The sequence below is a fragment of the Callorhinus ursinus genome, unplaced genomic scaffold (assembly GCF_003265705.2).
Source record: "Callorhinus ursinus isolate GAN/ISIS: 27379988/994484 unplaced genomic scaffold, GSC_fseal_2.0 scaffold65, whole genome shotgun sequence".
Classification (NCBI taxonomy): domain Eukaryota; kingdom Metazoa; phylum Chordata; class Mammalia; order Carnivora; family Otariidae; genus Callorhinus; species Callorhinus ursinus.
Window position 1 is genome coordinate 5,279,536 of NW_027397127.1, and position 27,303 is coordinate 5,306,838.

Genomic DNA, 27,303 nt, shown 5'->3' on the forward strand with positions numbered 1-27,303 from the left:
GGAAGGGCTTTCTTAACCACCACGCCTTCCCTCCCAGAGTAATTATAAATCCTCTGTCCAAGGGAGCCTCTATTTTCTGGTTTCTCTCTCCCACTTCCTCCCCTTTTCTTTCCAGTTGTTTGGAAAGCAACATTTCCCTAATCGCCCCCACCCCCACCCCTGCCAGCTAATTTCGCCTCTGGTCCCTTCTCCCAGGCTTGCCTTTTCTCTCTCTCTCCAGCAGCATCCAAAGCCAATGAATTATTAGCCTCTGAGGTGGGGCCCAGACCACTGGGAATCCGGGGTGCCACAGACAAACAAATAAGCTTATTAGAGGAATCAGTCCCAGAGGCTCTTTCAGAAACAGTACAAAAGGACAGGGAAACAAAGTGCGTGTTGGCCAGCTCAGGAGGTTCAGGGCTCCAAGGGGGCTGGCGGCGCCCGCCACTGGTGTTGCAGACTCCTCGCCCCGATTTCCTGCCCTTGTGGAAGAGAACTGGAATCGGTAGTGTTCCAGGCCATTTTTTTTTTTCTTCCCATGACAGAAAGACCTCTCAGAAAGACATTTGCGGATTGCTGTTCTTGCTTCCCTTGAAGGGCCTACATCTCTTTTGTAGAGTAGAACAGTCCTCTCTCTGTGTGTTGCTCTAATCTGAGCCTCGATGTGGAGCTGAAGTCTTGCACAGGCAGTGACAAGTTGTGGTCGTGGACGGCAGTCTCTTGTCACCTGATTTTACCCTCAAAGAACCAGAATCTGGGGAGAGGCCAAAGCCAATGGCCAAGCCAAAGACATCTAGCCGTGTCTTGCGCAGTGTTCTCACATCTGTTGTCTTATTCGAGCCTCACAACCACCTGGTGGGCCAGACCGGGCAAGCCTCCACTCCACAGCCGAAGCCAGAGAAGCCCAGAGTAAGTGAGTCACCAAAGGTCACAAAATCAGCCTTAGAATACAGGTCTCCTTTGGGTCTGGGGCCAGGATTGACTCCATCGAGACCACCACAGCCTATGTTAAACCCGGGGGCTGATGCACCATGTCTGGAATATCCACGAAGAAAGGGAAAAAACGCACACACAGGATTGACTTAAAATACGCAACATACAGTTTAAGCAGTATCAGACCATGCTCATCAGAGGGTTTCTGCCAGAATGCCTTCTCAATGCTCTTCCTGGACACCTGAAATTGGGCGCCTCCTCCCCGTTTCCAGCCTTCATTGCCACACAGGCCTGGAGACTAAACAGTTGCTTTCTTAGCTCTGAACTTTGGGTGCAAGATAAGGAATGGGAGGAGAACAGTGCTGCCTTTCATGACTTTCTGCAAATACGGCACGCAAATATGAGAGGAGGAAGTTTTTGATCATTTCTAAGTCATGGTGACATGGCTGACACATGGCACCACTTTTCGGAAGCTGCCCGACCCCACACCCCCACTAGAAAGAGATACTGAAAATGACATGCTTGTTCCTTTTTGTTTTCCAAACTGCTGCTACAGTCCATTAGGAAGTTGGAAAAATCTATACAGCAGGCTGCGATCAGAATTTTCAAAAAAAAAGTAGTACAATGAGATAGTACCAGAAACAACTTGCAAGTAGTACACTTGAGGTTTATTTTGGACATAACATTTCGTTTGTCACATGTATGCATCTGTGTGCTGGATTGTGGTATTTTGTACTTCTTATTATATGTTAGAGCAAAGCCTTTGAAAGCCACTGATCTAGAAGATCATACAATCTGAGATGCAGGCTATATCCTAAGACCCTTCATTGGCTATGTTATTCCAACAATATGTTTCCTCTTTTTAGTGCTTCTCTAGGAAGAAAGACTGACTTATATAGCCCACACAGGGTCACTGAGAACTCTTTTGTACAGAAAGCTGCGTTTGGCAAAGAAGGGCACATGTTTATTAATAGAATACAGCAGTTTTGTAGCCAGGTGTTTTGAAGAAATATTTTCATTGTATAGAGCCCAGTGTTAAATCCAAAAGCCAACTATGCCCTACCATTTCCCCCTAGATAGATCTTTATCCTTTATACCATGTGTATCCTTTCTATACCCTGTATTAAACACCACAAATTAGCAAGTGAAGTCCCCTTCTACTGAATTTCCTGCCTCGCTAGTTTCAAGCAAGTCAATCCAGCAATATTCCAGAATAAGAGATCTCCTATCTTCTTGCCTTTTTTGGACTGCTTGCTCCTTTTCCAAACACCACATGTACCATTTAACCTCACCGAGATTATCTTTGAGACACATCGTATATCACTGGGTAATTTCCAAAAACCAGGCACACATCAAGACTCCAGTTCACCAAAGCTCATGCATGTTTAAATAAGGTCCATGGCTCTTCCAGCCATATAAAGCTAGTCATACAAATACCTTGATGGAATTTGAATCTTGAGTTAACTAGCCTCCTAGGCTTACAGCTTTTGCCTTCCACTACACCTACAAATTTAGACCTAAGTAGACTCCTAACCATTTTTGTCTAGGCAACTCATCACTGTACTTCATCAATCTCATCTAAGATGCCACTGATTGTGAGACTCACCAGTATTTCGGGTACTACTGAGAAAAGGGGGGAAACGGACAATTCAGCTATGATTTGGCATCAATTTAGGATCCATGCCAATTTCAGGGATATTAAATTGTGAAAAATAAGTGCATCTGTGAAGAGACGGAAAACGGTAGTTGATTTCAAGGGCTGTTGCCTCTTCTCACCCCCTCTCCAAGTGCCTGGTGACAGATTTTTAAGGTGGAATTGAAATAAATGGGACCCTTCTTTCTGGAAACCAACGGTCTTTTGGCTTAACTGCCTGCTGAATCCAGCATTTCGGCTAAAGTTTCTCAAGGTTAAAATTTCCAGTATTTCACCAGAAACCTCACTGCTACCTCAAACAGGTGATCTCACGAGTGTGAATATTTGATAGGAAAAGAACAAGGTGGGCTAGAGAAAAGACAAAATCCAGGTTGTCAACCACTGTTTTCAACATTCTAATGTGTGTCTTTTTCAATTTAAAAACTTCGAGTCTAAAAAAAAAAAAAAGACCTTAAAACAAGCTTGAGAAAACTTGTCACAAGGCAAATTTTATTTTTTCAAGTTACAAAAATATCATGTCAAAAATACAGTCTTAGTCCATACAAGAGTAGTTCCAGCCATTTGTTCTACAGAGTTTGGAAAAAGCAATATATATAGAAGTCTTATAACATACAATATAACCGCTCAATTCAGTTATTGCTAGTTATGTGCAGCTTTTACTTGAGACCGTTCTCTACAAGGGAAAGGGCAGTGTTCGGGTACTGCCTGTTGCTCAAGGTGTAGGATTAGACGGCCAATCCAAAGTTGGAATGAGCTAGCTTTGAGTAGACTAGAACGTGTAAGTTTTGATCAGTACTACAAGAGAGTGTGGGCTGCATTTTGGTTCCACCCCATTCTCCCATATTTAATTCTATTCTGTTAACACATCAGAAGTAAAATGTGTAGTTTGGGGCAAGAGTAAACGAATTGCTGGTTTTCAAAAATAAGTGACGAGAAACCATAACTTTGAGTTGCGATGGAGAAACGAAGCTGGCACATTTATCTTAAAAACACTGAAACAATAAACACAAGAATGGAGGAAAATTTAAAGTTTAACAACCAAAGCTAGCTTTTTCTCTACAGATTTTGAGATGGAACAGGAATCAACTTGTTCCTTTGAAGCCTAGGAGCTTATGAAAATCTGCTGTCCTTGATTTTCTCTTTAAAAAGACCAAGAGCTAGCCACATGACAGGAACATGCTTTAAAACAGTTCTATTTGCTCAAGAGAAGAACGAATCATCAAATTAAATAATTTTAAGTTCAAATAAGAAAGAAAAGAAAGAAAGAAAATGCAGTTGACAGTGTAAAACACAGAGACCAAATCACTTAACTTTGGGGGATGGGTAACACATAGGAGACTTTTGGCCTGAAGTTCACATGGAAGACTTAGAAGCTAAGAGTGTCCCAAAGAGAAAGCAATGGCTTTGTTTCCCACTTTCCTGTCAGAGCCTGCAGGGTCAGCATTATTACTACCATCTTACCCCCAGAAGTTTTTGAATAAATTTGAGACATAGATTGGTGCAAAGTATGAGGTGCATGGGAAGAACCTTTCAAAAGCGTTCTGTGAACAAAAGTGACACTCAGGACCATTTGGCAAGGATAATTTATGACTTAAATCCTAAAAATAGGCTACATTTTTAGGAGGTAGAAAACAAGTACCAAAAATTTACCATTCGGCCACTCTCCTTAACTTTTGGCCAACCTTGGATCCCCTCCATTTCTCACTCCCCATTCTCCCATTAAAGCTATTACTGCTACTACCATTCGTTACCTAAAGTTATAAACTTGGAGCTGCCAAGAAAAATCTTAAGTAGTTTTGCTTTTAAACCACTGAGTATATCTAATACTCAAGTATCAACTCGGAACGTTTTAGTAGATTAATTCACTCCGTAAGAAAACATGCCTACATAAAACAATTACTTAATACGAAAAAAGACTACTGAACATCTCTACATGCTAATGTGTCAGAGCGGCTATGCAAACCTAAATGAGTAATGTTTTCACTGAACTGATTTGGATAAGCCTTATATTAAAACTTCATTACCAGCATTTACTGAAAAAAGGGATGTGTCTTACTAAAACATTAAGCTACAACAACAAAAAAACTCCACTTCCTCCCAGAGAGTTATGTTGTGCTGATATCCCATAGATAGTATTAGAAAAGGATTTCATTTTTGCAATAGGCTGGGCTCACAGTGCATGTTAATACAGAGACCATGTGTACAATATTACCACAAGAATGTCATTAGTGAAATGTATATAAGGCATGTAAAAAACTAGCATTAAAGCTCGTAAGGGCAACGATCCAAACGGGCAGCTGCTAGAAAAGGTGCTGCTAGGAATAAAAAAGTATTAAAGAAAACAGAGTTTCAGCACATATCAGTTTATAGTGCTTCCACAATAAAATGAACTACTTCACATAAATTTATGTTGCTGGAACTAATGGACCAAACAAAAATGGACTTCTGCCCCCTTTTAACTACTAGCCCAATCTTGGAAACGGAAGCAATCACTTGCGATCTTCCACACGGTGTTGTTAGGAGTTGACTGGGCAGTCAGCAGGAAGTTCTGGTTGAAGTAGTGTTGTTTGTTTCCATCAAACTTCACAGTTCCACTGGTCACAACAAGAACTGTGGTCTGGGCCTGAGTAGCTTGCTCTTTACCCACATAAAAAAAGAGAAGAGGTCACAGTTTCTATCTCTAAAGAAGATTTTCAGGCTTAAACGACATTGCTTCTAACTTAGCACATAAAAAAAAAGCTTCATAAACTTTCTTTACCTTGAGCATGCGTACCCAAAGGCAGAAAACTGAATTATCGTTTCAAAGCATATTAAAATTATCTTCAGTCCAGAAGGAGTTCGGGGACTCCAAAGTTTCAAAATGAAGAGCTTATATCTAGCACACGACATTTGGTTTCCGTATATATTCATATTTCATTGGGCTTCTAAAAGAGCTTTTTCTTACTTTGCCTTAAGTTATTGTTCTTTTCAAGAACTATGAAAGGGGGGGAGAAAAATCACCCAAAACTACTACTTATGACGCTTAGGACCCCACCTAGAGGTCAATCTTACATATCACACCGATCTACCTTGAATCAAATTCTGTCTTGCCAAATCATTTTTTCCCCATAATAGAATAAATTTCTTCTGTGAAATTTCAGGAGGTTGTAAGATAGTAACATTAACCAGAAACTGTTATAATTTTTCTCTGGAAACATTTCAAGGCACAAAAGGCAGCTGTTTATTCAGGGACAATAGATAATTAGTCCTCTCCCATCAACCAAAAGCACATTGAACCTCAATTTCTCACTCATTTTTAATAAACCATAATCATACTATCCAACAAAACCTACTAGTGGTCCTCTGGAATTGGATGCATCTAAAAGAAGACCAAAACTTTGATCTGACTGAATTTTTCATTTTTAACTTGTTCAAAAAAGTAATTATTTCTATCGCTACAAGTTGCTTGTTGCTTTTGGCGGTCAAGCTCAGTGCTCACTAAAGGAAAACAAAAGAAGTTGAAAGAACATGATCTTACCATGCACTGGTTGGCAATCTAACATATTGACTTGGAACTCACTAGAAGGCAACATCTCAAAAAAATTAGTTAGGGCTTCCAGCCCTGTAACAACATTTCCGTTCCATATTAAAGTGGCCTTGTCCAGATACAGCCTGGTTAGTGCCTTAAGGAGAAAAAAAAGAAAAGAAAGGTAAAGATTTTTGTTTCTGGGGAAGCATTTTATAGAAATGGATCGAAGGATTACAGGTGGCATATAAACACTTCCATAGTTCCACCTCCATCTCCACTCTCCTTGCCCCCTCCCGCTGGAAGATAATGTGAGCAAGGAAGGTGTCTGCCTCATAATCTTGGCTTTAACAGAGATGATTTCACTTCAGCCACGAAAACACTTTGCATCCAAACTGGAAGAGGGTTTTGAAGTTTTGCTTTCTGTTTGTTAAAATGAATTAAATGATTATGAGTTTCATGCACATGCAGCCCCAAACCAGGTTTAGTCTCCCTCCAGTTTTTAATTCTGAGAATTAAAGTTGTCAACCGGGTCCTACCTGGACACTCCAACTCTAGTGCTTACGTACACATGAATCATCGAATGTTTGAACCATTTAATGTCGTATGTGTTAGGAAGAATTTCTTTTACTACTACTCAAACACAGTATTTTGTTCCAAAGAATCACAAGTACTTGCTAGCGCAGAGTCTTTGCTAAGTCATGTACAAGTTAAGGCCCCACATAAGGCAGAATTCAACAGTTAACCCCTTAGGCACAGGAGTTAGTCACAGGAGGTTAGCATGTTACAGGACAGATTATTTGCTTAATCCTAAAGTTTCACTTGGATGACAAGACCAGCCCCTTATCTTGACTCTGATAATAAAACTATGTTGCCTTTTTTTCTTTGCTACTTTATTTTTGAAAGCAGCAAGACACAATAAACATCCACTGTCAGGTCCCTTGTCAAACATCAGTACCAGAAACTTCTTTTATAGAAATTTTGTGAGATTAACTTCTGTACCTACGGCATAAAGAAAGCTCTCTAAAGCAGTCCTATGCCGATAAGAGACGTAGGCAAGACTCCAGCACATACTGAAACAATTACTTAGAAGACATGACTCAGGGATAAATCACAACAAAAAAGCTGATGACAAGAGAACTTGCTCTGTTGAAAACTAAAAGTATCCAAGCCATGTGGATCCTATTTGTGAGTGCCAACTACAGCTGTGAGCTTTAATCAGAAATTACTAATATAGGAAATTAAAAGAGCAAATCAAGGAACGTTCCCTATAATGTCAGACTCCTTCCCTAGCACTAATGCTTTTTTAAGCATACTGGCTGAATGATGGGATTAAAAAGGGTAACATAGGGGCACCTGAGTGGCTCAGTTGGTTAGGCGACTGCCTTCGGCTCGGGTCATGATCTCAGGGTCCTGGGATCGAGCCCCGCGTCGGGCTCCCTGCTCCGCGGGAAGCCTGCTTCTCCCTCTGACCCTCCCCCTGCTTGTGTTCCCTCTCTCGCTGTCTCTCTCTCTGTCCAATAAATAAATAAAATCTTAAAAAAAAATAAGCTCTTCTCTGGGCTGATCTTTCTCCCCTTTAAAAAAAAATAAATAAAAATAAAAAGGGTAACATATTTAAGTAAACATATGTCAAGCCCCATGTCAAAGTGCAGTAAGTTACTTGCCATTTACCACCCTAAAAATAAAATGAGGTTAAGAGAGGTTAGCAGTTTGCCCAAGGTCACAGAGCTAGGTAAATGCAAAGCTGAGATAGGATCCCAGAGCCCACACTTCCATAATATCATACCCATCCTTCTCTAAACAATGCACTTTTTAAAGAACAAGTCCACAGTGATCACTTATGCAAGTCGGATGAATGGCTGGCTAAGAAAAAAACAAAACAAAACAAAACAAACAAAAAAAAACCCCTGGTACTTAACAAAGAGTAGTAGAGTCTATAACACTCACCCGTCTTCTTTTGTCCATTGTCTCATAGTAAATATTGACAAATTCCTCAGCAGCTCTACATGCCTGATCTACATGAGTCTTAAAATCCTAGGAGAAAAAATTCAGACCTGTACATTACCACCCCTCCAACTCCTAACAAACACAAACCCACCAACAAACACTGAGTATTTATTTCAATCACTTTGTAGCTCCATACACAGTCCATATTCTTCTATATAAATTTAGACATTATAAAGCTCAGGGCTCAAGAGTTTCCAGTTTTTACATTTTCCCCCATTTTAAAGTACGTTTATTTAGGACATACTCGTCCCTCATTAGTGAATTTTTTCTCATTTCAAATGGGAATTGATAATCTTTGCTTGGTAACTGGTGCTGTAAGTACTGTAGGCTTCCAGTATTTTACAAAACATTCACCTTAATAAAAATGATGTGGTCTGAACCTTTAAAAGGGCGGGGGGTGGAGCGCTGAATCAGAAGTTATGACAAGGAGTTGCTCCGTGGGGAAAAAATAAGAGTACGAAATAAAGGCCAATGAAATACTTGAAAAACTACATACTTAGGAAACTTGCTCACATTACGTAAAAAATTCACCGGCGTTTGCAAAGAATTGCAGAACCGAAGACGAGAAATGCTGCTGGGGTTTTCTCCTGCCGAATGATTAGTAAGTACCTATTCCCCGGCCATTCACTGAGCCCAGCCTATTATTTGAATTAAGAATCCGTTTCATTTCTCTGTCAGGTGACCGAAAGTTATTTGTAGAGGGAAATAAGGGAGAACAAAATAAAAGATCGCAAGCCATAAACAGACGCCAACATTCCCGCCTCTCGCCAGTTCCCATCTCGGGGGTCCTTTCCAGCATCCGAAAGCGACTGCACAGACGCCCGGAGTTGGGGTGGCGGTGGGGGGATAGGTGGGCTACAGACCAAGAGGGGCTACAGAGAGCGAGTCCCGCCCCCGGAGCCCAGCGGGCCCGGCCCTGATTCGCCACTGGACCACGTGACCACCAGCCAGCCCGCCCCAGCGCCCCTCCCCTCAGCTGCCCGAGCCGCGGCGCCCCGGCACCCTGCCGCGGCCCCGGCACTCACCACAGACGTGGCCATGAGCGAGCCCGAAGCAGCCTGTCCTGGCAGTGGCGGCGTCACTACCTCCTCACGTGTCGGGCGCCTTCGGCTGCTGCAGGACCAAATATTTAGGAAGACACCTAAACCCGCCAAACGCCGAATTCTCTACCCGCCCATTCTCTCCCGGAAGTAGCTCGGTCCGTTGTTAAAAGCACCCCGATGTTCCAACCTTAAGTACACCTCCCTTCAGTTCCGACCGTACCCTTCCAACTGCCTCCTGTATTCATTTGTTAGCTATTTATCTACTTCGTTGGGAAGAAATAAATCCTCGGCTTTCATAAACTAGATACTGTAACCGAAAGTATCCATTTTCCCAGGGACACGGGACAAGCAAAGATCATCTAAACGGCCCAATAGGGGGGCTTCTTTGCTCCAGGAGGCGGGGCCAGGGCTAGCCGAAGACCAATGAGAAACGCGAGGAAAGACCTACTAGATCTGTAGCCTATAGGAAAAAGAGGTGGGTTTTGGCGAAGTATGCAACCACACTGCGCATGACTGGGGGAGAACGGTTTAAAGTTCTGGAATATTCTGGAAGAATCTAGCCTCACTGAATTGAATCCCAACGGTCTCAGTAGCATTCCTAAAATTAATCACAAATCACAGATTTGGTTATCTGCTATTCATAAGTAAAGGCTTATCAAGTTCATTCTAGCACGCACATGCGGTTTTTGTCTCAGACTTCAAATGAAGATTAGTAGACACTGCCATTCACCACCCTCTACAACCTACTCTCTAACAGCTAAAATTTTATTGCGTGGTGACCACGAGCAAAGTACTTTTTCTAAGCATTTCAATCCATATTCACTTACTTCAATAACACTATGAGGTAATCATCTCCGGTTTATAGCTAAGGCAGAATGCGATTATGTAACCTGTTCAGGGTCACAAACTAGTTAGGGTTCAAGCTCAAGCGACTTAACTACCACTACAACCTGATTTCACTCTCCAGCATCCTTTAATAACTGTTCATCTCAAAGGCACCAACAAATTCTGGGTGGTCAAATCAATTAACTATCTCTATAGTCTTACCACGAATAACTGGTTTGTGGCTCCTCATCAGAATAGTCCCTTCTTCGCTGGTATCTTCCTGAGTCTCTGCCATGAGACGAGTCTCTGCCATGAGACGAGTCTGTGCCATGAGACGAGTCTGTGCCATGAGACGAGTCTGTGCCATGAGACCAGTCTCTGCCATGAGACGAGTCTCTGCCATGAGACCAGTCTCTGCCATGAGACGAGTCTCTGCCATGAGACCAGTCTCTGCCATGAGACGAGTCTCTGCCATGAGACCAGTCTCTGCCATGAGACGAGTCTCTGCCATGAGACCAGTCTCTGCCATGAGACCAGTCTCTCCTGGACTTACTCATGCTTCAACGATATTCTCCCCCCTCCCCGAGCTCTCCGCCGTTCAGACTAGCTTCAACTGTAAACCTATCAGCTTCCTTCCTTTGCGCCCCTCTTACTGGCGTCACTTCCGGGGGCTGTCTCTTAATTAAAACATCCCTCCTCCCACGTGACTTCAACTGCTACCCATATGCTAATGAATCTTCAGAACACATTTCCAGCACCCCCCAACTCCAGTTCTGCATATGGAATTTTGCTATGTATGAACACGAGAATGCGCTACAGGCTTCTCAAACTCATAGAGTCCAAAATTTAAACTCATTATTTCCTCTGCATGTCCAATCTTCTGTATTCTTTCAGTTATCTATGCTCGAATTCTTGGAATCTTTATTTTTAGCACCCCCCCATCATCGTAATTCATTTGTTCATTCAAAAAGTAATGAGCTCTTAGTATGGGCTACCACATTATGCAAGGTTCTGGATATAGAGTGGTAAATAAAATAGACATGATTCATATCCTCATAAAGTTCACAGTGTAACGAGAGTGCTAGACAATAAACAAAATATTAATGAACTACAGAGGAATTCCAAGTAACTTGCTCGATTCTGCTCATTTTTTTAAGCAACCTTTCTCTTCCCTCCCTCCCCTCCGATTCCCCCTTCTCCCCCTCCCCTTCCTCCCTCTCCTCCCCCCCCCCCCCCCCCCCTTCTGCTCCCCTCCCCTCTCCCCCCCTCCGCTCCACTCCCTCTCCTTTCTTGCTCCACTCTCCTCCCCTCCCATCCCCCTCTGCTCCCCTCTCCTCTCTTTCTCTCCTCTATACCCAAACGTTATCACTCTTCTTATTTTTCCAAAATTTTCCTAATCTTTAAAGGTTTGGTTTTGGTCTCAATTTGCCTTTCCACACTTCTCTCCCATTATTCACCAACATTGGCAGTTAACTACTAGGGTTTGCCAAAAATGACTCATGTTTACTGCTCTATAGGTGATTGTATTTCTTAATTGAAAGTTCAGAATATGTCTCTGGTGTTTATTGTAATTTCATTCAATCCTCAGGACCCCTGGAGAGAGACACATTATTACCTAGATTTTGAAGAATTTAAACTGCAGTTCAAAGAGGTTAAGTAAGTTGGCTAAAATGACACAGCTAGTGGAGCTGGGATTTCAACCCACAGCTGGCTGGTCCCAAAGTCTTTGCTCTTAGACACTCTGCTAGCCATGCATGTGCTTCAGCTATGCCTATTTTGAAGTGTTTATTCCCTACATTTCTACCTGCCCCGAAGGCTGTGACCTGTCCTATGGCCATGATGAGTGTCTATTGGTGGGGTGCAATAGTGCTGGGGACTAGAGGAGTGTTGAGCGTACTGAAAGGGGGACAGCTGAGCTAGAGGTTAGAAGACTCCTCTGAGTTTTGCACTGAATGCACAGAATTGTGTGCACTTTTATTGTTGTGCTACAAGGGTGGGAGGCTGGGAAAACAACATTGGAAACAATGTTGTGCTCTGGTTGGTCAGAACAGTGAATTTAAACCCATGAAAACTATGTTTGGGGGGACAAATGGGAACCAGGCGAACCAGACACGGAATTGCTCTTTGCTAGATAACTGCACAGGTATAAAAAGTGGGGAGATTGAGCAGGAAAGGTGTGAAAGGGCTTTTCTTGCAGCACAGAAGGGCATCCTGGTTAAGCACATTGTCGTTGGCACCAGCACCGGGTTCAAATCCTGGCCATGCCGCTGAGTAGCTCTGTGACCTTGGCCAAATTACCTAACCATTCCATGCCTCGGTCTCCCAATTTGTAAAATAGAAATAATAATACTAATGCATGTTTTGTAACATTGTTGTAATGGGCATGCAGTCCCCGCTTGAGGAATGTTATTTTCCCCTACCCGTGGCAGAGATTATGCAGCCAGCTATTTGATAGTATGAAGCGGAGACATATTAGGTTGCTTTGGTGTATTGAGAGGCATCAGTATCGTTCAGGAGAGGCTAGGCTTGGGTGCTCTGTAGGAGCAATGATTTGGGTTGATTTGGACTGCTGGTGGCTGTGCTGTGCAGCCATTTTCCCTGGTCAAGCATAGACCTAATGGAATTAAAGCTGTTTGGAGTTACTACCATCCCTATCTGAATCTTCACCTTGCTCTGGATTTGAGATGGACTAGTCTAGAACAATCAGGGAAGTGATCCGAGCAGTCAGCCTCTTCCTCTTTGGTCTCTGATTGGCGATCAGCCTGTACACATTAAGTCGCAGCCTGTTCATATTAAGTCTCATGCCCTACCAACTAAGTTAGCTAGGCACCTTTGGCCGGTTCACATCAGATAACGCTTCTAAAAACAGTTTTATTGAGATGTAATTCATATACCCTACAATTTACCCATTTAATGTGTACAGGTCAGTGGTTTTTAGTATATTCACAGAGTCATGCAAGCATTGCCATGAAATTTTAGACCATTTTCAATGCCCTGAAAAGAACCCCTTTCCTTCCCATTAGCGGTTCCCATTCCTCTTGCCCCCTACCTCCTGGCACCACCAATATACTTCCTGCTTCTATGGATTTGCTTATTCTGGACATTTCATATGAATGGAATCATACAATATGTATCTTGACATAATGGTTTCAAAGCTCATCCATGTTGTAGCATGTATCCATACTCCCATTCCTTTAATTGCAGAGTAGTATTCTGCTGTATGGATGTACCACATTTTATTTATCCATTCAATCCATTAGTGGGCATTTAGGTGGTTTCCATTTTTTGGATATTGTAAATAATGCTTCTATAAACATTTATGTAAGTTTTTGTGCGGCTATATGTTTTCAGTTCTCTTGGGGAGATATCTAGGGGTGGAATTGCTGGGTCATATGGTAACCTATGTGTTAAAAAATAAAATTCAAGAGTAAACTTTGAAGATCTTATTGGTTTTATTCAACAGTTCATGAATTGGGCAACATCCAATCTAGCAGATAGAAAGGAGCTCTGAGTTGCTGTGCAAAATGAAAGACTTTCATAGGCAGAAGGGAGAAGGAACAAGGAAGTTCTACGAGGCAAAAAAGCAGATTGGTTATGGCAAAGTTACTTTCCTTTAAGGGATGGCAGGGGTGTATCAGTCACATCACCTAGCTAGTGCTGATCAGGTGACTCCTGATTGATTGGTTTGAGATTCCATTTCCGGGAGAGCCAAAACTATAATTAAGTTAAGTCTTGTTTGATGATATGGGGCTTAGCATAAGCAATTCCATTGGTGGGGGGCAGCTGTTGTCTTGTTTTTAGCCTGTTTAATGTTTTAGGGACCTGCCAGACTGTTTCCCACAGTGGCTGCACCATTTTACATTCCCACCAGCAATGCATCAGGATTGTAATTTCTTCACATCCTCACCAATACTTGTTATTGTCTATCTTTTTTATTATAGCCATCCGAGGGGGTGTGAAGTGATATCTCAGTGTGGTTTTGATTTGTATCTCCCTGATGCCTCATGATCTCGAACATCTTTTCATGAGCTTATTGACCATTTGTTTATCTTCCTTGGAGAAATGTCTCTTCAAATCCTTCACATATTTAAAAATTCAGCTTGTCTTTTCATGATTGTGTTTTAATTATTCTTTACATTTTCCAGATACAAGTCCCCGATCAGATTTATGATTTGCAAATATTTTGTCTCATTCTGGGGGTTGTCTTTTCACTACCATAGAGCTGTGGAGGGGGCTATAGGAACAGATGAGTAGGTGAGTAGGTGAGTAGGTCCAGTTACATCACCAGAAACGCTGATGTCCTTATGGGTGTTCAGTAGTCTTTCTTGAATACATGCTCCTCAGATTTTTGCAAGTGTTTGCTTAATTTCTAGGAGTTCCAGACAAGTTAATTTTGACAATGTTTGTTGGTGTTTTCATTGTTTTTATGGAGGTGTGAATATACAGAGGTCCTCACTCTGTCATTTCATAAGCTCCGCCTAGATAGCACTTTGGTATATCTTTTGAAAGACACTGTTACTGGATGCCTTTTATTATTGATATATTTGCCGGGTTTTGAGGGACTAACTTTATGTGCTTTTCATATATCGAACATTTACTTCAGACCACTGGCACGGAGTAAAAACTTAGGCAAAATAGGTGGTTAAAAGAGAATGACCAAATGAGATTTTCTTCTCCCTTTAGCTTGCTTTTATCCCTATTCTGAATCCATTCTGAAGGGAGTGAAGGTGTGAGCTAATTTCTTTTTCTTTAAGATTATATTTATTTATTTATTTATTTGAGAGAGAGAGAGAGAGAGCATATGCAAGCAGGTGGAGGGGGGGGGGGGGGGGTAGAGGGACAAGCAGGCTCCACACTGAGCCTGAAGCCTGATGTGGGGCTTGATCCACTGAACCCTGAGATTATGACCCTACTGAAACCAAGAGTTGGAGGCTTAACCAACTGAGCCACCCAGGTGCCCCCCACTTTTCAAAACTTTTTATTTTAAAATTTTTATTATTTTTTTATGAACTTGTTTCTTATAAAGGGAACTTTTTCTTCCTGTCAGGAAAGAAGTGAGAGAATAATCCATTTTCACCTCATTATTTTTCAATTGCTTTCTCTATGGGGTATTCACAAGTCTTATCTTCAGGGGAGAACAATTCTTTCATCTCTCTGCTAGAAACGTCTTTTTCTTTAAGTAATTATTTCTAGAAGCAAAATGTACAATAAGGTTTTTGTCTTGGTTGAGCTCTCAGGTTTGAGGAAATTCCACCAAGACCCTGGCTCACCCACTCTGCAAATTTCTTAAACAAATGTGAATTATCATTGTCAAGACATCATAACGTAAGGTTCAGACAGGGGCATACATTTAATTTATAAGATGAGGAATTAAAATCTGAACATTTCCTTATCGTACTCGACTCTGAGAAGTCACCTTTATACTAAACACCTATTTCTTTCTCCATCTTCTCCCTCCTATCTAGTTCCAACCTTCTTCCTGCTCCCACGAACTCAATTAACACAAAACCAAAAATAAACAAAATAAAAAGTGCTCCTTCCAGAAGAAAAAAGAAAGAGAAAGAAAGAAAGAAAGAAAGAAAGAAAGAAAGAAAGAAAGAAAGAAAATATTAGGCGCTTCATGTAGTCACTTAATTTTTTTTTACGTTTAAGTATGTTTGCCTGAAATTAACATAGATCTACAACAATTTTTTGTTATTATTTTCTTGCCATAACTTTTACCCCATCATTTTACTTTCCATCTTTTGAGTCCTTAGGTTGAGATGTGTCTTTTGTAAATTGCATGTAGCTGGATGTTTTGTTTTGTTTTGTTTTTTTGCCTGATACCTGTTTTTTAAATGATCTATAATTTACCTAATGTTCATAAAGTTTAGGTGTATTGCTTGATGGATTTCACAAAAGTATATGCCCACATAACCAGTAACTGCATCACAACAGAGACTATTTCCAGTGCTCAGTGGGGTCCTTCCTATCCTCTCCGTCAGTACTCCCCAAAGGTAACCACCATAATGACTTTTATGATCATAGCGAGTTTGTGTCAGTTATTGAACTTAATGCAAATGGATTCATAGAGTATGTACTCTTTAACATCTGGCTTCTTTCACTCCACAGTAGTGTGAAAGTCATCCGTGTTTTTGCTTTGGAGCACTGGCTTAGGCATTTTTAAACATTCTTTATTTTTAACAGCCTCAAACCGAAAACAACACAAATGTCAATCAATGGGATAATGGACAAATAAAGTGATCTTAGGTAAAAGAGTTCACTATTTCATCATTAAGTATGATGCTAGCTTTAAAAACAACATCCCTTACTAGATTAGAGAAGTTCCTTTCTATTCCTAGTTTGATGTGTATTTTTTTTTAAATCATGAACAGGTGTCAAATTTTAATCAAATGTCCATTTTGCTACTGTTGGCAGTTTTCTCCTTTATTCAGTTAATATGATAAATTACGTTGGATGACTTTCAAATATTTAACCAAAATGCCATTACCGGGATAAATCTCACTTAGTCATGATTCATTTTGTACATTGCTGGATTCATTTGTTAATATTTTGTTTAGGATTTTTCACCTATGTTCAGGACAGAGATTGGCCTGAAATTTTCCTTTCTTGCATCCTTGTTAGGTTTTGGTATCAGGGCCCTGCTGGCCTCTTTAAAAATAACTGCATCTCTTTCTTTTTTACTGTTTGCATTGTATATATGCCCACGCTTTTTACTTTCAACTTTTCTGTATCCTTTTATTTAATCTGAGTTGTAAGCAGTATGTAGTTGCGTTTTGTTTTCTATAAACGAAAAAGTAGCCTGATAGTCCTTGTATTTTAATGAAGGTGCTCAGTTCATTTACATTTTAAGTAATCATTGAATACAGTTGGGTTTCTAGCTACCCTCTTGCTGCTTGTTCATCTCTCTAATCCTTTATTTTTCCATTCTTGCCTTCTTTTTGTTATTCAAGTATTATTTTTAAAGGTTTTATTTATTCATTTGAGAGAGAGAGAGAGAGAGAGAGGGAGAGAAAGCGAAAGCACACAAGCAGGCGGAGTGGGAGAGGGAGAAGCAGGCTCCCTGCTGAGCAGGGAGCCTGATGTGGGGCTCGATCCCAGGACCCTGGGATCATGACCTGAGCCGAAGGCAGATGCAAAACCGACTGAGCCACCGAGGCGCCCCTCAAGAATTTTTATTACCTCATTTTTATTCTCTATAACTTTTTAGTTATTCATTCTTTTATGATTCCTTTTGTGGTGATCCCACAGATTATATATGCATCCTTGACTTATTCCAGTTCATCTTAAATTCATATTTTTACCACTTCCCCAAACATGTAAGAACCGTATGACAGTTTCAGTCCATTTGCTGACCTCTCATCTTTTGTGCTATTGTTAGATATTGTATTTCTATGTATGTTTACAATTGTTTGGGAGTTAAATTTTATGTTATCTATATTATACCACAATTTAAAAAAAACCCTACAGGACATTATTATCATTGCTTTAAACAGTTAGTGATCTTTGTTCCTTCCTGCAGTATGCTTCCATCTGTGATCATTTGCCATCAGCCTCAAGTGTCCCCTTTCATATGTCTTATAGTGCGCATCTGTCGGCAAAACCAAACCAAAACAAACAAAACTCCTTTTATTTGAAATTCCTTTCTTTCAACTGAGGTGAAATTCACATAACATGAAATTAACTATTTAAAAGTGAACAGTAGGGGCGCCTGGGTGGCTCAGTCGTTGGGCGTCTGCCTTTGGCTCAGGTCATGATCCCAGGGTCCTGGGATTGAGCCCTGCGTCGGGCTCCCTGCTCCGGGGGAAGCCTGCTTCTCCCTCTCCCACTGCCCCTGCTTGTGTTCCCTCTCTCGCTGTGTCTCTCTCTGTCAAATAAATAAGCAAAATGTTAAAAAAAATAAAAGTGAACAGTATGTTGACTATAGTTATCAATACTGTATTATATACTTGAAAGTTGCTAAGAGAGTAGACCTTTATTGTTCTCTGTTTTTCAGTCTAGCTAAAGGTTTGCCAATTTCATTAATCTTTTCAAGGAACCAACTTTTGATTTTATTAATTCTCCATATTAATTTTTCTATTCTCTTTCATTTATCTACGCTCTAATCTTTATAATTTCCTTTATTCTGCTGGTGGTAGGTTTAATTGGCTCTTCTTTTTCTAATTCCTTAAGGGGTAAAGTTATGATTTTGATTTCATATGTTTCTTCTTTTTTAATGTAGGTGTTTAGTGCTGTAAATTTTCCTCTTAGCACCACTTCTGCTGTATCCCATGAGAATTGGTATGTTTTGTTTTCATTTTCATTTGTCTTAAGGTATTTTCTAACTCCCCTTGTGATTTCTTCTTTAATCCATTGGTTGTTTAAGAGTATGTTGTTTAATTTCTACATATATGTGAATCTTTCAGTTTTCCTTCTGTTAGTGGTTTTGAGCTTTATTGTGTTATGGTTGATGTCATGAAATATACCTTTTTATATTTTGTATCCATTAACCTAATTTTATAATTATAGTTAGTTTTTATAGCTTCATCTTTTTTAACTATTTTATTTATTTATTTGACAGAGAGAGAGAGAATACAAGCAGGGGGAGCAGCAGGTAGAGGGAGAGGGAGAAGCAGGCTCCTGCTGAGCAAGGAGCCCGATGTGGGCCTTGATCCCAGAGCCCCGGGATCATGACTTGAGCCAAAGGCAGACACTTAACCAACTGAGCCACCCAGGCACCCATATTTACCATTTTCTGAATGAATTAGATCAAAGGGGAGGAAATGTAAGATTAGTTGAGGCAAATACATTGACCGAAGTGCACTCTCCCAGGATTCAAGATTGAATGTGATGGGACTCACATACTGGGGATGGGCACTAGTTGTCCACTAATCAAACCTTGGTCTCAATGGGTCTCAGTGTTGCAAAATTTGGCCATGTGACTGAGTTCTGGCCAATGGAATATGAGCAAAAGTGATATGAGCAAAAGTGATAAGAGCCATTTACCATAAAAAGCTTCCCCCATTTGATCCTACCAGCTGAATGCAGACAGTTCAACTTGCTATAACAAAATGACTTAAGTGACTTAACTAAGTGACTTAAACACCAGAAATTTATTTCTCATGGCTCTGGAGCTGGGAAGTCCAACATCAAAGTGCTGACTAATTTACTTCCTGGTGAGGACTCTCTTCCTGGTCTGCAGATGATGCCTTTTTGCCGTATTCTCACATGGTGGTGGAGAGAGAAATCATCTCTCTCAGGCCTCTTGTTATAAGGGCACTGATCCCATTCATGAGTGATCCACTCTCATGATCTAATTACCTCCCAGAGGCCCCACCTCCAAATACCATCACATTGGGGATTAGGGCTTCACCACATACATTTTGAGGAGGCGGAAACATTCAATGCATAGCAACTCCTAAGACCTAGAGGAGAGCAGAGCCAAAGAATGCAGGAAGACTGGATCCCTGAGTAACTGTGGAACATTATCCTCCTGTTGACTCACTTTGGATTGGACATGAATGAGAAATACACATTTTTTTAAGCCGCTAAGATTTGGGAGTTTGCTTATTACTTACCCAGATTATGACACTGGCCAACCAAGGAATTTATTTGGAAGGCACTGGGTTAGCTCACAGAAGGAAAAACTAAACAGCCAGGACTCAGAAACAAGGCATCTTCTGGGATCTAGATAGAGGGAACTAATGAGCCCGATGCGGGGCTCCATCCCAGGACCCTGAGATCATGACCTGAGCCGAAGGCAGACGCTTAACTAACTAAACCACCCAGGCGCCCCTGGCTTCTCATTTGTTACCCTGTGCAACTGAATGGGCAATTTCCTGGAGGGCACAACCTATGCTGAGTGTCAGGTTCACTTTTCTGTGTTTCTCCTCTCTCTAGATCTTGGTCACCCAAATTCCAGCTGGCTTCACAGACCTTAAACTCCACTTTTCATCCTGCTAGTCCTGTGATATCACGGAAAGCTCTAGTGGGCTCTCTGCCTTTTGGGAGCCACTTTCTACAGTGGTGCAAGAATTGGCAGGCATTCTAAGGGGAAAAAAGCGGGAAGTTAGGCTTACTCAGGTGAGTTTCCCTTCTTCCTGGGATTTCACCTCTGAAGTCCCAGCTCTCTGATGTCTTAAAAAAATACTTTTTCATATCTTACCTAATTTTTCTAGTTGTTCTCAGAATGATGTTGGTCTGCTACAAGTTAGTCCATCTTTTTTTTTTTTCTAAATAATCTCTACACCCAACATGGGGCTTGAACTTACAACCCCGAGGTCAAGAGTCACATGCTCTGCCAACTGAGCCAGCCAGTGGCCCCCAAGTTATCCCAGCTGGAAGCAGAAGTCTCTTGGGCACTACAGTATATTTTATGGAAGTGTAGGTGACATGCAATATATTAGTTTCAGGTGACACTACTCTACATTGTGAATGCCCACCACAATAACTGTAGTTACCAACTATCACTGTACTCAGAGTTCAGTGGCGGAAACAGAAAGCACTCTAAACAGTTTAAGACGTCAGTGATGCCCTTCACCTCTTTACTTATAAAATGGAACTATACAAGCTGTCTCATTAAATAGATCATACATTATGGCATGCTGTCAGGGTGGCACATATGCAGCCTTATGCTTCAGTGCAATCTGTAATAGTCCATAGTGTGGATGTCCTGTAATGAATTTAGCCATTCCCCGACGGATGGACATTCATGCTGTCCCCGGGGTTTTTTTGCCACTAAAAATAACACTACAGTAAATGTCTTTGTGACAGTGAGTTGTGGTACTTTTATTGCTGGGCAGTAGACGTTTCTAAGTGAGATTGCCTGGGTCAAAGGGTATACGTATTTTCAAACTGTAAGAGACAGAACTAGATTACATTCCAAAATGTTTATAACAATTTATGGGAATGGGTTTAAAACAGAACTGAATCCTTACAAAATGGCTGGAAGGTCTAAAGGAGTGGGGTATAGGCTAGATTTAAAAGAATAGGTCCAGAAAAATACAGAAGTGAAACCTCAAGGGAGCTACTACCTCTGATGTCACCCCTAGAGCTCTGTCAAGAGTCAAGAACCTGCCATTGTCACCTCTGTAGATGTCACAGCTGTCTCTGAATACTCAGAGAGCTAGATGAAGAGCATCTATCGCTGTGATTCAACGATTAGAAACCAGATCAAGAAACCGCTGCTGTTGCCTTTGCTAGGGGTAACCCCTAGGCTTTTTTGTGGGGTTTTTTTGTGGTTTTTAAAAGATTTTATTTATTTATCTGAGAGAGAGCATGAGCACAGGGACGTTGAGGGAGAAGCAGACTCCCCTGCTGAGCAGGGAGCCCGACTCAGGAGTTGATCCCAGGACCCCGGGATCATGACCTGAGCTGAAGGCAGACATTTAATGGACTGAGCCACACAGGCGCCCCTGTTTTTGTTTGTTTGTTTGTTGTTGTTGTTATTGTTGTTGTTTGTGATACCCAAGAAGCTAGAGAAGAAATCTTGCAGAAAAACTGCGTATATACAAACAGGATTGCTCTTTCCAGCTTGTGAGTTCATTTCCACCTACCAGACATCACATAAGTGCATCTACTTGGTGATTAAGAGGTGGAGTGAAAGTGGAGGAAACCAATCCATAGTATTAACACAGTCTGTGATTATTATATAGTATTACTAACTACCCACTTCTGCATAAGCCTGGATAACACACTAATTTTAGCTATTCACTGCCTACCACTGGACCTTCGAAGTGAGGGAGGAGACAAAGAGGCAATTCACAAAATAGGAAATGCATATGACTTACAAAATTATGGGAGAAGAATTTTTAAACAACTCACCAGTAATTCAAAATCAGTAGTAAAATCAGATCTTTTTTTTTTTGGCTTGTAAAATTAATTAATATAAATTAGAGACAACTTGAAGCTGGTGACAGAGCAATAAAATGGACACTTTTATTTACTGCCGGAGACAGCATAAAGCAGTCCAAATACTTTGGAAAAGAAATAGACCATATGTGTCAAGAGTCATTACTGATAGTCATACGCTGTGACCCAGTAATTACAATCTGGGGAAACTATCTTAAGGTAATATTCTTAATATACTGAAAAGAGGTTTATACTCGAAAATATATACTGTAGCATCATTTATAATAGGGAAAAATTTGTAAACAACCTAAATATAATAATATAAGTAAATTTTGGAACATACACAAAATTAAACATTTTGCAGCTGTAAAATAATGCATTAGTGAAATGGTCATAATGTTACCAGAGACTTTTTATTTTAATCCATTTATCAGTATACGCACAATGCCTAAGTCCTATGAACTTTTCAAGGACCTTTACAAAGGTATTTGAAGCTTGACCAAAATTACTGGCCTGGAAACATAAAGCTAACTAGAAAATTAAAGTCAATAAATGTTTAAGTAAAGGTTGAAAAATGTAACACAACAATTTTATAAATTATTACATTTCGTATTCAGAAAAACTTTAATACTTTGGAAAAATTGTTGATTGAATTGTATCAGTTTGCAAGAATTCCTGAGTGTATATAACCTCTGCCAAGAAATGATAACTAATGGTAAATTTCAAAAACAAAATTAATTAATTAATGTATTTATTTATTATAATTCCAAGTTTTTATTTAAAATCCAGTTAGTTAACATATAATATAATATTAGTTTCAGGTGTAGAATTTAGCAATTCACCACTTACATATAACACCCAGTGCTCATCACAACAAGTGTCCTCTTTTTTTTTTAAGACTTTATTTATTTGAGAGAGAGAGAACCTGAGTGAGGGGCAGAGGGAGAGGGAGAAGCAGACTCCCCGCTGAGCAGGGGGCCTGATGCAGGGCTCGATCTCAGGGCCCTGAGATCATGACCTGAGCCGAAAACACACGCTTAACCAACTGAGCCACCCAGGCACACCCCAACAAGTGCCCTCTTTAATATCCATCACCCATTTAGCCCATCCCCCTGCCCACCTCCTCACCAATAACCATCAGTTTGTTCTCTGTAGTTAAGAGTCTGTTTCTTGGTTTGCCTCTGTCTCTTTTTCCCCCCATGTTCATTTGTTTTGTTTCTTAAATTCCACATATGAGTGAAATCATATGCTGTTTGTCTTTCTCTGACTGACTTATTTCCCTTGGCATAATACTCTCCAGCTCCATCCATGTCGTTGCAAATGGCATACACACACACACACACACACACACGCACACACACACACACATATACCACTTCTACTTTATCCATTCATCTGTCAATGGACATTGGGATTCTTTCCATAATTTGGCTATTGTTGATAATGTTGCTATAAACATTGGGGTGCACGTGTCCCTTCAAATCAGTATTTTTGTATCCTTTGGGTAAATAGTTAGTAGTGTAATTGCTGGATAGTAGGGGAGTTCTATTTTTAACTTTTTGAGGAACCTTCATACTATAAAAAAACAAAACTTAAAATTTACTTCAAAATTCTAGCAAAAGATACATTTAATGTAGGATATGTGTACGTGTTAAAGTATATATGGTAAAATGTAGGGTGGCTCTTTCAAAAGCAGGAGTGCTTAGGGTTTAGCATTGTCTTAAAATATTCTGCGTATGTTTTGAGCACCTATTATGTGCCAGACACTTAATATGCACCATATTCTTTATTTTTCTTTTTTTAAAAAAATATTTCATTTATTTATTTGACAGAGAGAGAGCACAAGTAGGGGAGCGGCAGGCAGTGGGAGAGGGAGAAGCAGGCTCCCCGGCTGAGCAGGACCCTGGGATCATGACCTGAGCTGAAGGCAGATGCTTAATTGACTGAGCCACCCAGGCGCCCTATTTCTCTTTAAGTAATCTCTACACCCAGCCTGGGGCTCAAACTCACAACCCCAAGATCGAGAGTCACACGCTCTACTGATTGAGACAGCCAGGTGCCCCTGCACCATCTTCTTTAATCCCCACAATAGCTGGGAAAGGTAGAGCTGGAGTTTGAAGGCATTTGACTCCAAATGCTGAGCCTTTAATGAGAATTGACATATGTTATAGCATCAAACTTTTTTCACAAAAAGAGCTTACAAAATTGTTTACATGGTTTAATTATAATTTTAGAAACAATACAGTATTCACTGAAAATAAAATATTAAAATAAAGTAAAATATTTTTTCTTGCTGTTCTGCATTTTCTAAAATATTTTTACAACAGTCATGTAGCACATTAATTTTTTAAAAATAATGGAGTTTGAGAACTCTTGTATAATAGTGACATCGCGTGGCTACAAGGGATCATTACAAAAGTACTCGGGAAATTCCTTTAATTTCAATTTGGGAGGTGGCTACTAGGGGGCAGCACTGAGCTTCATTCTGGTCAAGTTTTCTGGGGTTGAAGGTGGTAGAAAGATTCCACCTCTCCCCTCAAAACTGCCATAAATAAATCGATAAATCAATAGCTCTATAGATAACCTAAATACCCTTAATTAGCCTCTTTGCATCCGGTAGCAATATAGCAAAGTTATTTAGCTCTGAGCCCTGGAACCATGCTGCTTAAATTGGATCCCTGACTCCACCATGTACTAGCTGCGTGAACTTGGCCAAATCACATAACCTCTCTGGACTTTATCTTTTTCTCCACCTCTGATGTGAGAATGAGAATTGTCCTCACCTTGGGGTGCCTGGCTGGCTCAGTTGGTAGAGCATTTTACTCTTGATCTCAGAGTCAGGAGTTTAAAACCCCACATTGGGCATAGAGCTTACTTAAAAAAACAATAGGGGCTCCTGGGTGGCTCAGTCCGTTAAACATCTGCCTTGTGCTTGGGTCATGATCCCAGGTTCCTGGGATCGAGGCCCACATCGTCAGGCTCCCTGCTTAGCTGGGAGCCTGCTTCTCCCTCCCCCTCTGCCTGCTGCTCTGCCTGCTTGTGCACTCTCTCTCTCTCTCTCTCTCTCCGTCAAATGAATAAATAAAATCTTTTTTTATTTAAATTCAATTAGCCAACATATAATACATCATTATTTTTTTTCATATTTTCTGAATTTTAATAGGTCCTGTCAACCTTTAACATTTATAATTTGATGTGGTTTATTTTTCTTTATTTTATTTTATTTTATTATGTTATGTTAACCACCATACATTACATCATTAGTTTTTAATGTAGTGTTCCATGATTCATTGTTTGCGTATAACACCCAGTGCTCTATTCAATGCGTGCCCTCCTTAATACCCATCACCAGGCTAACCCATTCCCCCCCGCCCCAGATCCCTCAGTTTGTTTCTCGGAGTCCACAGTCTCTCATGGTTCAACTCCCCCTCCGATTTCCCTCCCTTCATTTTTCCCTTACTACTATACTCTTCTTTTATTTTTTTTTAACATATACTGTATTATTTGTTTCAGAAGTACAGGTCTGTGATTCAACAGTCTAACACAATTCACAGCGCTCACCATAGCACATACCCTCCCCAATGTCTATCACCCAGCCACTCCATCCCTGCCACCCCCCACCACTCCAGCAAACCTCAGTTTGTTTCCTGAGATTAAGAATTCCTCATATCAGTGAGATCATATGATACATGTCTTTCTCTGATTGACTTATTTCGCTCAGCATAATACCCTCCAGTTCCATCCATGTTGTTACAAATGGCAAGATTTCATTCATTTTGATGGCTGCATAATATTCCATTGTATATATATACCATCTCTTCTTTATCCATTCATCTGTCGATGGACATCTTGGCTCTTTCCACAGTTTGGCTATTGTGGACATTGTTGCTATAAACATCGGGGTGCACGTACCCCTTCAGATCCCTACATTTGTATCTTTGGGGTAAATACCCAGTAGTGCAATTGCTGGGTCGTATGGTACCTCTAATTTCAACCTTTTGAGGAACCTCCATACTGTTTTCCAGAGTGGCTGCACCAGCTTGCATTCCCACCAACAGCGTAGGAGGGTTCCCCTTTCTCCGCATCCCCGCCAACATCTGTCATTTCCTGACTTGTTATTTTTAGCCATTCTGACTGGTGTGAGGTGGTATCTCATTGGGGTTTTGATTTGGATTTCCCTGATGCCGAGCGATGTTGAACACTTTTTCATGTGCCTGTTGGCCATTTAGATGTCTTCTTTGGAAAAATATCTGTTCATTTCTTCTGTGCATTTCTTGATTGGATCATTTGTTCTTTGGGTGTTGAGCTTAAGAAGTTCTTTATAGATTTTGGATACTAGCCCTTTATCTGGTATGTCATTTGCAAATATCTTCTCCCATTCTGTTGGTTGTCTTTTGGTTTTGTTGACTGTTTCTTTTGCTGTGCAAAAGCTTTTTATCTTGATGAAGTCCCAATAGTTCATTTTTTTACCTTACTTCCCGTGCCTTTGGTGGTGTTTCTAGGAAGAAGTTGCTGCGGCTGAGGTCGAAGAGGTTGCTGCCTGTGTTCTCCTTTAGGATTTTGATGGATTCCTGTCTCACATTGAGGTCTTTCAACCATTTTGAGTCTATTTTTGTGTGTGGTGTAAGGAAATGGTCCAGTTTCATCCTTCTGCATGTGGCTGTCCAATTTTCCCACCATGTGTTGAAGAGACTGTCTTTTTTGATTGGACATTCTTTCCTGCTTTGTCAAAGATTAGTTGACCATAGAGTTGAGGGTCCATTTCTGGGCTCTCTATTCTGTTCCATCGATCTATGTGTCTGTTTTTGTGCCAGTACCATACTGTCTTGATGATGACAGCTTTGTAATAGAGCTGGAAGTCCAGAATTGTGATGCCACCAGTTTTGCTTTTCTTTTTCAACATTCCTCTGGCTATTCTGGGTTTTTCAGGTTGCATACAAATTTTAGGATTATTTGTTCCATTTCTTTGAAAAAAGTGGATGGTATTTTGATGCGGATTGCATTGAATGTGTAGATTGCTCCAGGTAGCATTGACATCTTCACGATATTTGTTCTTCCAATCCATGAGCATGGAACGTTTTTCCATTTCTTTGTGTCTTCTTCAATTTTTTTCATTCTTTCAAAACTATTTTATAGTTTTCTGAGTACAGATTCTTTGCCTCTTTGGTTAGATTTATTCCTAGGTATCTTATGGTTTTGGGTGCAATTGTAAATGTCATCAACTCGTTAATTTCTCTTTCTTCTGTCTTGTTGTTGGTATATAGAAATGCCACTGATTTCTGTGCATTGATTTTATATCCTGTGACTTTGCTGAATTCCAGTATGAGTTCTAGCAGTTTTGGGATGGAGTCTTTTGGGTTTTCCACATAAAGTATCATATCATCTGCAAAGAGTGAGAGTTTGACTTCTTCTTTGATGATTCAGATGCCTTTTATTTCTTTTTGTTGTCTGATTGCTGTGGCTAGGACTTCTAATACTATGTTGAATAGCAGTGGTGAGAGTGGACATCCCTGCTGTGTTCCTGA

General features: G+C 40.6%; 1 protein-coding gene across 3 annotated transcripts; it reads right to left on the minus strand.

Moving 5' to 3' along the window:
- Positions 1-3,028: 3,028 nt before the first annotated feature.
- NXT2 (nuclear transport factor 2 like export factor 2) lies at positions 3,029-10,568 on the minus strand. Of its 3 annotated transcripts, XM_025853726.2 has the most exons (5): positions 10,172-10,568; positions 9,107-9,194; positions 8,022-8,108; positions 6,084-6,228; positions 3,029-5,203 (listed from the first exon to the last, which is right to left on the minus strand). In XM_025853726.2, the coding sequence occupies exons 1-5, from the start codon at positions 10,504-10,506 to the stop codon at positions 5,022-5,024; spliced, it is 837 nt and encodes a 278-aa protein (XP_025709511.2). In that variant the 5' UTR covers positions 10,507-10,568; the 3' UTR covers positions 3,029-5,021. The 3 variants fall into 3 exon arrangements, with proteins under 3 accessions (XP_025709511.2, XP_073741833.1, XP_025709510.1); XM_073885732.1 differs by lacking the exons at positions 9,107-9,194; positions 10,172-10,568 and adding an exon at positions 8,595-8,886; XM_025853725.2 differs by lacking the exons at positions 9,107-9,194; positions 10,172-10,568 and adding an exon at positions 8,578-8,886.
- Between the last annotated feature and the right edge of the window lie 16,735 nt (positions 10,569-27,303).